The 14,463-nt window shown below is 41.5% G+C and overlaps 1 protein-coding gene across 4 annotated transcripts in view; it reads right to left on the reverse strand.

Moving 5' to 3' along the window:
* LOC139544836 (zinc finger protein 271-like) overlaps positions 1-14,463 on the reverse strand; it is a 174,335-nt gene that overhangs the window by 18,044 nt on the left and 141,828 nt on the right. The window contains exons 1-2 of one of the 4 annotated variants that reach the window (XM_071352020.1): positions 7,086-7,195; positions 490-643 (exon numbers count right to left, since the gene is read on the reverse strand). The exons of 2 other annotated variants lie outside the window; for them this stretch is intronic. In XM_071352020.1, the coding sequence (XP_071208121.1) occupies positions 490-643; positions 7,086-7,094 (163 nt within the window). In that variant the 5' untranslated portion in view covers positions 7,095-7,195. Of the gene's footprint in view, positions 1-489; positions 644-7,085; positions 7,196-14,463 lie in introns of those variants that run through there. One more of the 4 variants, XM_071352027.1, reaches the window with a different exon arrangement.

The following is a 14,463-nucleotide window of genomic DNA, read 5'->3' on the forward strand; positions in this document are numbered from 1 at the left end:
AAAAGAAACATTGAACATTAAATAGTCAAAGCAGGTTTCCTGGTTCTAGTCTTATTGATTCTCTGGTGTTTTTTGTAGAAAACTGAGCAAGTGAACCATTTTACCCAGAAATTGATATGGTAGAATAATGTTTTTGTGGAGCTAGCATTCAATTTTCACTCCCCGTGGAACAAAACTAGCTTCCATTACCCCTGTCATGAGCAAATGTATGGCTGATTTAAAGGACTATTTCACCATTGTAAACTAGTGGTTTTGTTGTTCTCAGTAGTCCGCTGTTACTTTATTTAGCACATTAGCACTTCCTACAATATGTATTTTCATATAACCTCTTGAGATGGGAAAACATGTTTTTATGAAGCTGAACATGTGCTCTTCATGAAAGAATGTTACAATTAGGTGAAATCAAACATTTTTGGGGGGACTACCAAATATTTTCATCAATATATAATTAACCAATTAATTGTTAAAGAAGCAGAGTAATCCACACACCATTGTTTTTACTTAATGAAATCATATCTCCATATTCCTCTTCTCCTCTCTCAGTTCCACTCTGCCCCGGTGTTTTCCTGCAGTCGACCAGAACCAGCAGTAAAGTACGGAGAGGCGGTCGACTTGGGGACTCCTGGAGGGTGAAGAAACATTTCTGTTGGCCACAAGAAGTATTACAGTTGATCATTAAACCAAATATTGTATTAAATATTCAGTCTGAACCTCTGATTTGGGTGCATCCTTCGAATTTCCCCTTTTACCTGAAATGTTCCCTACAACCCTCAAATCTAAGAGCATTGGATTGGTGGGAATGGGCTAGTTTCCACCATATATCTCATACCAGTCATTTCCTATCAAACAACACGGAAGAGGAGAAGCAAGAGGGATAACTGGGCCCAAGATACGGCTTCTGGCTTATTTGATCAATATACATTTTCGTAATGAGTTGGTTGTTAGGAGTGTATTGGTAAAAGTAGGACACGTCACATCCCGGCAACTTTGAGGGGGGGGGGAAACACTTTTTATGGGAGTAGTGCCTGGTCGTCACTAGTTACCACAAACCACACCCATTTCTACAATGGATCTTTTTAAATGTGATTTTAACCCTAACCTTAAACACTAACTTTATGCCTAACCCTAAATAAATACAAATACGATATAGACGTTTGACATTGTGGCAACTCGTGAACACGCTTATCTGCCCTCTCATTGGCTATAATGGTCCCACCTGATCTTGCCTCTTCCCGATTGCCTTCCAGCTGCGTTTCAAACTCAACAACCCTCAGCCCTAAACCCTCAGCTCTTGAATTGCGTTTTACATCCGAGTGTACCTTAAAATGTCCCTTGCCCAAGCGAGGGAGAGTGATTATGGGTGAGGCAACGTCCTTGGTGGAAATCTTGAAGTTTAACTTAAAAACAACCATCCTAAAGCTATCAATGTACCTAGTAAGCTAACGTATCTAGCTAGTGTCAAGGAAATATTGGTCCAATAATATTTGTCAGATACCCGAACTTCTGAATTCAAATAGACTTTATTTCAAATTAACAAAGCCGAGCTGGTCCAAGGATCATCTGACTTCGCCAGTCTCAGCACACTCCTTCAATACAGTTTCATCCTTACATAGTCACTCCTCTTTCTGTAAAATACCCTTTGACATTTCACCACCATTATCTTTTTGTCTCACTTCTGACTTATTTACGCCCATCTTAGATTATACTGGTGGCGTCACCATAGTACTAACACACACACACAAAAAATATATATAAATATTTTTAAACTAGGCGAGTCAGTTAAGAACACATTCTTATTTACAATGACGGCCTATGAACAGTGGGTTAACTGCCTTGTTCAGGAAAAGAATGACAGATTTTTATCTTGTCAGCTTGGGGATTCGATCTAGCAATCTTTCGGTTACTGGCCCAACACTTCCTGCCGCCCCATACATACATAATACAGGTGCATGTCTAATAGTACTTAATTAATACAAACATAGAGTTGAAGTCGAAAGTTTACATACACTTAGGTTGGAGTCTTTAAAACTCGTTTTCAACCACTCCACAAATTTCTTGTAAACAAACTATAGTTTTGGCAAGTCGGTTAGGACATCTACTTTGTGCATGACACAAGTCATTTTTCCAACAATTGTTTACAGACAGATTATTTCACTGTATCACAATTCCAGTGGGTCATAAGTTTACATAAACTAAGTTGACTGTGCCTTTAAACAGCTTGGAAAATTACAGAAAATTGTGTCATGGCTTTAGAAGCTTCGGATAGGCTAATTTTTTAAATATTTTTTTTTATTTCACCTTTATTTAACCAGGTAGGCTAGTTGAGAACAAGATCTCATTTGCAACTGCGACCTGGCCAAGATAAAGCATAGCAGTGTGAACAGACAACAACACAGAGTTACACATGGAGTAAACAATAAACAAGTCAATAACATGGTAGAAAAAAGAGAATCTATATACAATGTGTGCAAAAGGCATGAGGAGGTAGGCAATAAATCAAATAATTACAATTTAGCAGATTAACACTGGAGTGATAAATCATCAGATGATCATGTGCAAGTAGAGATACTGGTGTGCAAAAGAGCAGAAAAGTAAATAAATAAAAGCAGTATGGGGGGTGAGGTAGGTAAATTGGGTGGGCAATATACCGATGGACTATGTACAGCTGCAGCGATCGGTTAGCTGCTCGGATAGCAGATGTTTAAAGTTGTTGAGGGAGATAAAAGTCTCCAACTTCAGAGATTGTTGCAATTCGTTCCAGTCGCAGGCAGCAGAGAACTGGAAGGAAAGGCGTCCAAATGAGGTTTTGGCTTTAGGGATGATCAGTGAGATACACCTGCTGGAGCGCGTCCTATGGGTGGGTGTAGCCATCGTGACCAGTGAACTGAGATAAGGCGGCACTTTACCTAGCATAGCCTTGTAGATGACCTGGAGCCAGTGGGTCTGACGACGAACATGTAGCGAGGGCCAGCCGACTAGGGCATACAGGTCGCAGTGGTGGGTCGCATAAGGTGCTTTAGTAACAAAACGGATGGCACTGTGATAAACTGCATCCAGTTTGCTGAGTAGAGTATTGGAAGCTATTTTGTAGATGACATCGCCGAAGTCGAGGATCGGTAGGATAGTCAGTTTTACTAGGGTAAGTTTGGCGGCGTGAGTGGAGGAGGCTTTGTTGCGAAATAGAAAGCCGACTCTAGATTTGATTTTGGATTGGAGATGTTTGATATGAGTCTGGAAGGAGAGTTTGCAGTCTAGCCAGACACCTAGGTACTTATAGATGTCCACATATTCTAGGACGGAACCGTCCAGGGTGGTGATGCTAGTCGGGCATGCGGGTGCAGGCAGCGAACGGTTGAAAAGCATGCATTTGGTTTTACTAGCGTTTAAGAGCAGTTGGAGGCCACGGAAGGAGTGTTGTATGGCATTGAAGCTCGTTTGGATGTTAAATAGCACAGTGTCCAAGGAAGGGCCAGAAGTATACAGAATAGTGTCGTCTGCGTAGAGGTGGATCAGGGAATCGCCCGCAGCAAGAGCAACATCATTGATATATACAGAGAAAAGATTCGGCCCGAGAATTGATCCCTGAGGTACCCCCATAGAGACTGCCAGAGGACCGGACAGCATGCCCTCCGATTTGACACACTGAACTCTGTCTGCAAAGTAGTTGGTGAACCAGGCAAGGCAGTCATTAGAAAAACCGAGGCTACTGAGTCTGCCGATAAGAATATAGTGATTGACAGAGTCGAAAGCCTTGGCCAGGTCGATGAAGACGGGGGCGGGGCTGTTGGCCAAGGTTGGAGTCGCCAGGAGGAAGGCATGGCCAGCCGTTGAGAAATGCTTGTTGAAGTTTTCGATTATCACGGATTTATCGGTGGTGACCGTGTTGCCTAGCCTCAGTGCAGTGGGCAGCTGGGAGGAGGTGCTCTTGTTCTCCATGGAATTTACAGTATCCCAGAACTTTTTGGAGTTACAGCTACAGGATGCAAATTTCTGCTTGAAAAAGCTGGCCTTTGCTTTCCTGACTGACTGCGTGTATTGGTTCCTGACTTCCCTGAACAGTTGCATATCGCGGGGGCTCTTCGATGCTATTGCAGTTCGCCACAGGATGTTTTTGTGCTGGTCGAGGGCAGTCAGGTCTGGAGTGAACCAAGGGCTATATCTGTTCTTAGTTCTGCATTTTTTGAACAGAGCATGCTTGTCTAATATGGTGAGGAAGTAACTTTTAAAGAATGACCAAGCATCCTCAACTGACGGGATGAGGTCAATATCCTTCCAGGGTACCCGGGCCAGGTTGATTAGAAAGGCCTGCTCGCAGAAGTGTTTTAGGGAAAGTTTGACAGTGATGAGGTGTGGTCGTTTCACCGCGGACCCGTAGCGGATACAGGCAATGAGGCAGTGATCGCTGAGATCTTGATTGAAGACAGCAGAGGTGTATTTGGAGGGCAAGTTGGTCAGGATAATGTCTATTAGGATGCCCATGTTTACGGATTTAGGGTTGTACCTGGTGGGTTCCTTGATGATTGACATAATTTGAGTCAGTTGAAGGTGTACCTTTGGATGTATTTCAAGGCCAACCTTCAAACTCAATGCCTCTTTGCTTGACATCATGGGAAAATCAACAGAAATCAGCCAAAAACTGTAGAAAATAATTGTGGACCTCCACAAGTCTGGTTCATCCTTGGGAGCAATTTCCAAACTGAAGGTACCACGTTCATCTGTACAAACAATAGTACGCAAGTATAAACACCATGGGACCACGCAGCCGTCATACCGCTCAGGAAGTAGACGCGTTCTGTCTCCTAGAGATGAACGTACTTTGTGAAAAGTGCAAATCAATCCCAGAACAGCAAAGGACCTTGCGAAGATGCTGGGGGAAACAGGTACAAAAGTATCTATATCCACAGTAAAATGAGTCCTATATCAACATAACCTGAAAGGCCGCACAGCAAGGAAGAAGCCACTGCTCCAAAACCGCCATAAAAAAGCCAGACTACGGTTTGCAACTGCACATGGGGACAAAGATCATATTTTGGAGAAATGTCCTTTCGTCTGATGAAACAAAATTAGAATTGTTTGGCCATAATGACCATCGTTATGTTTTGGAGGAAAAAGGGGGAGGCTTGCAAGACGAAGAACTCCATCCCAACCGTGAAGAACAGGGGTCATGTTTTGGCAGCATCATGATTTGGGGGTGCTTTGCTGCAGGAGGGACTGGAGCACTTCACAAAATAGATGGCATCATGAGGCAGGAAAGTTATATGGATATATTGAAACAACATCAAGACATCAGTCAGGATGTTAATGCTTGGACGCAAACTGGTCGTCCAAATGGACAATGACCCCAAGCATACTTCCAAAGTTGTGGCAAAATGGCTTAAGGACAACAAAGTCAAGGTACTGGAGTGGCCATCACAAAGCCCTGATCTCAATCCTATAGAAAATGTGGGCAGAACTGAAAAAGCGTGAGTGTAAACTTCTGACCCACTGGGAATGTGATGAAAGAAATAAAAGCTTAAATAAATCATTCTCTCAACTATTATTCTAACATTTCACATTCTTAAAATAAAGTGGTGATCCTAACTGACCTAAGACAGGGAATTTTTACTAGGATTAAGTGTCAGGAATTGTGAAACTGAGTTTAAATGTATTTGGCTACGGAGTATGAACTTCCGACTTCAACTGTGCCTTCCTAATACAGGTACATGTCTAGTGGTTCCTGTAAATTATTAACTAATGTGCATGTCCAATAGCCTTCACAAGACCAGGCTAATGGTAACTATCAATGATTAACTAATGTGCATGTCCAATAGCCTTCACAAGACCAGACATGACCCAGAATGGTTAAGCCTGTATTGACCCAGCTTGCACATAGGTTCTGGTTACACATATACTAATGGTTAACTCCATATCGATTCTGCTGACTACTTCTACGAAAACAGTATAGGTACTCAAAAATCCCCAACACTAGCACTCCTGTCAGGTAGCCAGCTACAGTTACCCATAGCTGGCTAGCTAGTTTTATAGTTTGGTCATTTATTCCAATACATTTCAGAATTGCACTCCTCACTACGAAACTAAGCCAATTTAGGAACACTAATATATATATATATATATATATATATATATATATATATAATTTGCAAGCTAGCTTCATGTTTACTGAGATACCAAACATGCAGGTTGTTGATTAAATTTGACACTTCGCGGCCACCAGAGTTTGACATGTGACTACAGTTTGCAATGAATTGTGGGTCATATCAACCCATCAAGTGACCAAAGTTGTTCACTCGCTCCTTCAAGCTAAATCGAGGGCCAACGTTAGGGAATTAGACCTCCCTTAAGATGGCAATCAAACTGCATCCGGTTTCAACGGGGATACCCCCGAGGGGAAAACAACGTGTTTGGAATGTAGCCATTTATTTTCTTTGTTAGAACGGCCAGTTGAATATCTGGTCAAATAATGGCTAATATGTAAGAAATCAGTGAAGGAATGTGAACATTTGCACACTTCGGGAGGAAGGAGATAATTATGTCATAGTCACAGATTCCTAAACATGACTGTATGAACTGCCTTAATTTTGCTGGACCCCAGGAAGAGCAGCTGCTGCCTTGGCAGCTAATGGGGATCCATAATAAATACTGTAATGAAACAAGCTGGGAGCAGGTCTCGAACCCTCGACCTTCTAGCCCGAAGTCCAGCCCGCTATCGACTGTGCCGCAAAAGCATGCTCTAGCTGCAGTGTCGGTATCCGTGCTTATAAATCCAGGGTGGTTACAATACAAATTATATAGTTGTAGGCAACTTTTAAAAAATGTATTTACTTTAACTAGGCAAGTCCGTTAAGAAGAAATTCTTATTTAGAATGACGGCCTATGAACAACGGATTAACAGCCTTTTTCAGGGACAGAACGACAGATGTTTACTTTGTCAGCTCGGCGATTCGGTTACTGACCCAACGCTGTAAACACTAGGCTACCTGCCGCCCAAAACAGAACACAGGCATATGGAGGTTCAAAGATGATGAAAACTAGGCCTAGACATTTTATACAACACAGCGGGCATATAATGTTAAAACCAGACTTACCCGATCCATTGTGGAAGCTACTGTTTCTTTGTATGATATGAACTGCTGTCCTCGTCAACAATTTGCTGTTGTCTTGTTCTTCTTTAAGGTTTTATGGCAGACTACACCTATTGGCGTATTGCCGCCACCTACTGTACGGCGGGTGAACGAAAAATATAAATATCCATCCAAATAGTTTTTATCGTTGGTAAAGAATTCATGCAGGACATCTCTCCATAATTGTGTCAAATCTTCATGAATTTGTTCCATTATAAATCTACTGATGTCTTGCCACAGATTCTTAACATGAATACCATTAAAAAAGATGCAACACTGTTTCTGGGTGGTCATTACACTTGGTACAATTTAAATGTATCTATTTTTTAACTTCTTCATATAGTGGTTGGCAGGTTAATATGAATGAATAATTTTATAATAAACTTCCTATATTGTGTTAGTAAGTACATATTTTGTATTTTACCTTTATTTAACTAGGCAAGTCAGTTAAGAACAAATTCTTATTTTCAATGACAGCCTAGGAACAGTGGGTTAACTGCCTTGTTCAGGGGCAGAACGACAGATGTGTACCTTGTCAGCTTGGGGATTCGAGCTTGCAACCTTTCAGTTACTAGTCCAAAGCTCTAACCACTAAGCTACCTGCCTCCCCATTGTAACACGTAAATTGACTGAGAACACATTCTAATTCATAGCAACGACCTGGGGAATAGTTACAGGGGAGGGAAGAGGGGATGAATCAGCCAATTGGAAGATGGAAATTATTAGTTGGGCATGATGGGTTGAGGGCCAGATTGGGAATTTAGATCTTTAGTGACCACAGAGAGTCAAGGACACCTGTTTAACGTCCCATCTGAAAGACAGCACCTTACACAGGGTAATGTCCCCAATCACTGCCCTGGGCATTGGGATATTTTTTTTCAGACCAGAGGAAGAGTGCTTCCTAGTGGCCCTCCAACAGCATCTGGTCTCCCATCAAGTGATCAACCAGGACTAACCCTATTTAGCTTCAGAAGCAAGCCAGCAGTGGGATGCAGGTTGGTATGCTGCTAGTTAAATGGTAAGAAGATTGTAACCAGCATCACGCTGCTGCTCCCTCACTAGCTCGCAAGGAGATCAGATCTCAGATTCTCTGTCTTGCAAACACACGTGACATCCCTCTTAAACTATTAACAATCTCTGCCAGCAAAAAGCGAGCTTCGTGCGGCTTGGGGGTATTTCCAGTTCAGGAGTGAGTTTAAAGAACACAACTCAATACAAGAGCACACACAGTACAAGTGAAGTTTAAAACAGTAATTTATTTACAAATACTTACAAATAACAGTGAGAGTCTCTTCAGGAGAGAAGAGATTCTTGTATTTTTTTTTTTTTTTTTATTTCACCTTTATTTAACCAGGTAAGCTAGTTGAGAACAAGTTCTCATTTACAATTGCGACCTGGCCAAGATAAAGCAAAGCAGTGCGACACAAACAACAACACAGAGTTACACATGGAATAAACAAGCGTACAGTCAATAACACAATAGAAAAAAAAGAAAGTCTGGCGTGACGAGGTAAGGCAATAAATAGGCCATAGTAGCGAAGTAAGTACAATTTAGCAAATTAACACTGGAGTGATAGATGAGCAGATGAAGATGTGCAAGTAGAAATACTGGTGTGCAAAAGAGCAGAAAAGTAAATAAAAACAATATGGGGATGAGGTAGGTGGATTGGGTGGGCTATTGCAGCCTTCTACAGCACAGGAGTATCTGCCTGCATCCTCTTTGCTGACTGGGTCTAGGATCAGGGAGTTTTCTTGAGTCTTTGAGTTGGTGAGATGTTTTTAGTTCTTGTACCAGAAGTAGGTGGGGTTCAGTTAGAGTACAGGTGGTGCTACAGGTCAGTGTCAGATTCCCTTTCTCTGTGGCTGGAGTCTCCTTCACCTGCAGACCTGAAATTAGGTGTAGAAACATCCCTTTGTCAGTACTCTGTGCCATAGACCAAGACTCCATATCTTAAACTGTTTGTGTAATATTACCTGTATTAGTAGTTGTAGAAGTAGTAGATATTATATATTACCTGTGACATTCAGAGTTGTTACAGGGAAGCTGTACCCCCATTCTCTAAATTCTGTTATAAATCTGAACTTGTACTCAGCAGAATCGTTCTCTCTTAGGTCTGTGATTTTCAGGGTGCAGTCCTTCTCTTGAATCGCACGGTCTTTTTTGGGGGCCTTAAGGTACTCAGCACGATCTGCATGCTCTGTGTCCAAGTTCAGGGCTTTAAGCACTTCATCACGTTTCTCTGAATATACTAGTTTGCTTTTAAAACGTCATGAATATTTGGGTGTCTATATGTGCAGGGCAGTTCCACTGTTGAGCCCTTCAAAGCACAGATACTCTGATGAGTGTAAGTCACGTTGAAACAGTTCTGACCAAAAACAACAAACAATTGGAGGTACATCAACTAGTTACAGTAGTTCCACTGTACTGTAAATAAACACTGACTAAAGTTATATCTGTAATGGTATCCATTGTTGCATTGGGTCATCTTAGATTTTTAAAAACACACACACTGCAGGAGAAAGGAGACCCTCAAAGCCTTTCACAGGAGTAGCTGTCTGGATGATATCTCTTAGCTGACAATGTGGACTTGGATAACCATGCTAGACGTTGTCCATTCTTGTACCAAATGTAGGTGGGGTTGTCACTCAGAGGACAGCTGGTGCTACAGGTCAGTGTTACTTTCTGTTCAAACAATGTGTTGATGGGAGACAGCATCACCTGGCTTTTTTGTCCACACTTTATTGCCGTAGTTGCTGAGTTGAGTGTGAATGGAAACCATAGAGAAGTGTCAATCAGTGAGATGTGAGAGACAATTACTAAAGTGACATGGGGACGCCTAACACTGAACACACCAGAATAACACTAAGAAGCATCTTGAATTGTTTGTAGGTTGAACAACCCAGAGAAAAAGGGCAACCACCTGTGATTGCTTTATGCCTCTCTCTAATGTCAATATGCCTTGTCTACTACTGTCTTGGCTAATTCTTATTGTTTTATTTCACTGTAGAGCCCTCAGTCCCGCTCAAAATGCCTTACATAGCTCTTTTGGCCAACCCCACACACATGTAGAGACCTCACCGGGCTTAACTGGTGCCTCCAGAGACGAAACCTCTCTCATTGTCACTCAATGCCTAGGTTTACCTCCAATGTACTCACATCCTACCATACCATTGTCTGTACATTATGCCCTGAATCTATTCTACCACTCCCAGAAATCTGCTCTTTTTATTCTCTGTCCCCAACGCACTAGACGACCAGTTCTTATAGCCTTCAGCCGTACCCTTATCCTACTCCTCCTCTGTTCTTCTGGTGATGTAGAGGTTAACCCAGGCCCTGTTGCCCCCAGTTCCACTCCTATTCCCCAGGTGCTCTCATTTGTTGATTTCTGTAACCGTAAAAGCTTTGAAAGCCTTGATTTCATGCATGTTAAGCCTCCTCCCCAAGATTTTTTTTCACTGCTTTAGCACACTGCGCCAACCCTGATGTTCTAGCTGTGTCTGAATCCTGGCTTAGGAAGGCCACCAAAAATTCTGAAATTTCCATCCCCAACTACAACATTTTCTGCCAAGATAGAACTGCCAAAGGGGGTGGAGTTGCAATCTACTGCAGAGACAGCCTGCAGAGTTCTGTCATGCTATCCAGGTCTGTGCCCAAACAGTTCGAGCTTTTAAAAATCCACCTTTCCATAAATAAGTCTCACTGTTGCCACTTGTTATAGACCCCCCTTAGCCCCCAGCTGTGCCCTGGACACCATATGTGAATTCATTGCCCCACATTTATCTTCAGAGTTTGTACTGTTAGGTGTCCTAAACTGGGATATGCTTAACAACCCCGGCCGTCCTACAATCTAAGCTAGATTCTTCAGATCTGTTAAATTCTCATAATCATGACTATAGTATTGATACATGGGACCCTGTCATTATCACAATATATGGTTTATCACTAAATCTATCAAACACCATTTTTCAAGATATACAAGTCAAGAGTACTTACAGAGTGAAGTGAAGGAGGGAGGTCTTGTAAGTCAACTGACTGGCAGTGCATAGAAACAGAAAGTGTGAGTTCTGTGGTTGACTCATATCTAAAGTAGTCAGGACACAAGTATCTTATACAGAAATTCCTTTTCCTTCCTCTTTAAGTCATTAACATGCATCTCGTAGCTTACTTAGAACAATTATAATAAGACATGGAACTTACATGGCACATTTCAAAGACCTAAAGACACTTGATGCAACATGACTAATGATGTCACATGGACCTACAGATCTGTGCCCCAGTTAGAGTAGATGACTATACAGCAAAAGAGAGGAGAAAGATTGTAATTATTATGTAGATTACACCTATGTCAAGTTGTGCTACCGCTTTAATAAAGACAACCTATTTATATCAACTGTTTATTACTGATAATGCTAATTACTGATAATGCAAGTGGTATCAGGCAATTAACATAATCACCTACTTTTTTATTACCTGCTATTCATTCTGCAAAGCAAACCATCAAGAACAAAGGTTTTACTATGAGACTGACATGCTGACATTCATTCTGCAAAGCAAACCATCAAGAACAAAGGTTTTACTATGAGACTGACATGCTGACATTCATTCTGCAAAGCAAACCATCAAGAACAAAGGTTTTACTATGAGACTGACATGCTGACATTCATTCTGCAAAGCAAACCATCAAGAACAAACATTTTACTATGAGACTGACATGCTGACATTGATTCTGCAGAACAAACCACCAAGAACAAAGCTGAATTGTAATGTAAAAGGTAATATCAAGTGTACTTCCAGAGTGAAGAGAGGAGTTTGGTAGGATACATTATACTGGCTGTGTGTAACAGAAGAGTGTGAGTTCTGTGGTTGACACCAACTAGATGTACTGAGGGTCTAAGATGGTGATGCAGATCTGGCTTCCTGTACCCATGATGCCTTTTCCTGACAACCAACACGTCACTGAAGTGCTTATAAAAAATATGTAAATGTTTTTGGAGCACACCTATTGTCGTATATCGGCCACCTACTGCACTGGTAGTGAACGAAACATAAAAATATCCATTGCGGTAAAGGTGGCGGAGGGTAATACAGTACCACCATCGTATACAATACAAACATTTCACTGATCAGATATAACCTGTAACGACTCCCACCGAAGGTGGCTCCCCTTCCTGTTCGGGTGGCGCTCGGCGGTCGTCGTCACCGGCCTACTAGCTGCTACTGACTTTTCCTCCCCCTCCCTTTTTGTTGAGTAGGTACACCTGTTTGGGGTTAGGGTGATTTGTGGGGCTTTATTACCCAGCAGCCTGGCCTGCTGGGTGTGCGGGATTGTTGTGTGTACACTCTGTACATTCTTGTTGTCTCTGGGTATCGTGTTGGTTGGTATTTTCCGTGTTTCTCACTCTGTTTGTGGTGAAGCATTTGTTTTTTGAGTAGCGTCGTGTTTGCACCCGTGTGGGGGAATTAAATTTGGAACGCTACTCTGAACTCTCTGTCTCCTGCGTTTGACTCCTGTTCATCCACTACACCTCGGGCATTACATAACCTGGCGGTGTCACGTTCCTGACCTTGTTTTCCTTTTGTATAGTTGTGTTTAGTGGGGCAGGACGTGAGCTGGGTGGGCAGTCTGTGTTGTTTGTTATATGTTTAGTGTCATTGTTAATTGACCTTGTATGGTTCTCAATCAGAGGCAGGTGTTTGACGTTTCCTCTGATTGAGAACCATATATAGGTAGGTTGTTTCACATTGTTTGTTGTGGGTGGTTGTCTCCTGTGTCCGTATATGTTACCACACGGGACTGTTTCGTTTTGTCGTTCGTGTATGTAGTCTGTTCCTGTTCGTGCGTTCTTCGTATATTGTAAGTTCTCAAGTCCAGGTCTGTCTACGTCGTTTTGTATTTCTCAAGTGTTCTTCGTGTTTCGTCTTTGCTTTAATAAATATCATTATGTATTCATCACCCGCTGCGCCTTGGTCCGCTCATTCACCACAAGACGACCGTTATAGTCTGGGGGTCCTCCCCCAGAATTTTGATGGGCATCTAAAAGGTCATTTCCCACATTTTTAGACAATCCAATATGGAATATGCTGTCTCCATTTAGAACAGAAAGAAACAAAAATGACCACAGTCATTCTTATTCTTTTTTTCTTTAACCTTAATTTAAGGTTTTAAGGTCCTATAGGATATAGCCTACATTTTAAGAGGACGATTTGCAGACAAAGACAAATAAATGGGTAATCAATATTATTAATAATGAAAATGCGCAACGCTCGCTCACCATAGTAGCCTAACCTACAGAGCATTCAGGAAAGTATTCAGACCAGACAGCCAAAGCCCATTAGATATAGAGGATGTATTAATAAAGACAGTCAGAAGTCTTTGAATTATTTCAAGAGATGTTCATTTGTTAGGCTATTTGTTAAAGGTGCAACACAATATTTATTATTGAATTACCTTTGATCTAGTTCAGTCTTATTAATCACAACATTTTGGGGGGAATCTATTAATTGTATAATTTATTTTTATAGCCATGTGATGCTACAGTGGTGGTCATGCAACCTAATGAATCACACTTTTTCCAGTATTTGGGAGCACGGACTGTAGGCCTTATATTAGGAAGTTTGACTGTTGTATTTGTGAATTCCACTCTGTATGTAGGCTCGTTATAGCCTTTAAGTATATATGTTATATTTATTAAGTCTAGGCTATAACCTGTCCTGAGTTAAATAGCCAAGGGGTCCCAAATGGTTACAACTATCTATAGCCTATTCTTATTGCCTGATCTGTTTTCCCTACCAGCCACTTCATGTGCTTCTTAAACTATTTTGTTTAAAATGTATTTAGAGGCTATATTTAGAGGCCAGTGAGCTAGGGTCTCTTTTTATATTTAACCTTTATTTAACTAGGCAAGTCAGTTTTAAGAACAAATTCTTATTTACAATGGCGGCCTACTTCGGCCTCCCCTAACACGGACAACGCTGGGCCAATTGTGCGCCGCCCTGTTGGGACTCCCAATCCCAGCCGGATGTGATACAGCCTGGATTCAAACCAGGTACTATAGTGACACCTCTTGCACTGAGATGCAGTGCCTTAGACCTCTGCACCACTCGGGAGCCCAAATGGAGGCCTATAATAAAAACTGTTATGAAACACAAATAGAGTTCTATAATTATCCCGCAAGACACCAGTACCCACAATGATAGCCTAAGTTGAAGGCCTATTTTTTTATATTTGGATCGGCCTAAATTAAGCATTTAATAATTAAAGTGATAGGCTAAATAACTTTGGAAATGTAGATAATTTTGAATACACACATGGATTTCAATAAACAAACGGATCAAACTGTT

Source organism: Salvelinus alpinus, chromosome 2 (assembly GCF_045679555.1).
Source record: "Salvelinus alpinus chromosome 2, SLU_Salpinus.1, whole genome shotgun sequence".
Lineage (NCBI taxonomy): Eukaryota > Metazoa > Chordata > Actinopteri > Salmoniformes > Salmonidae > Salvelinus > Salvelinus alpinus.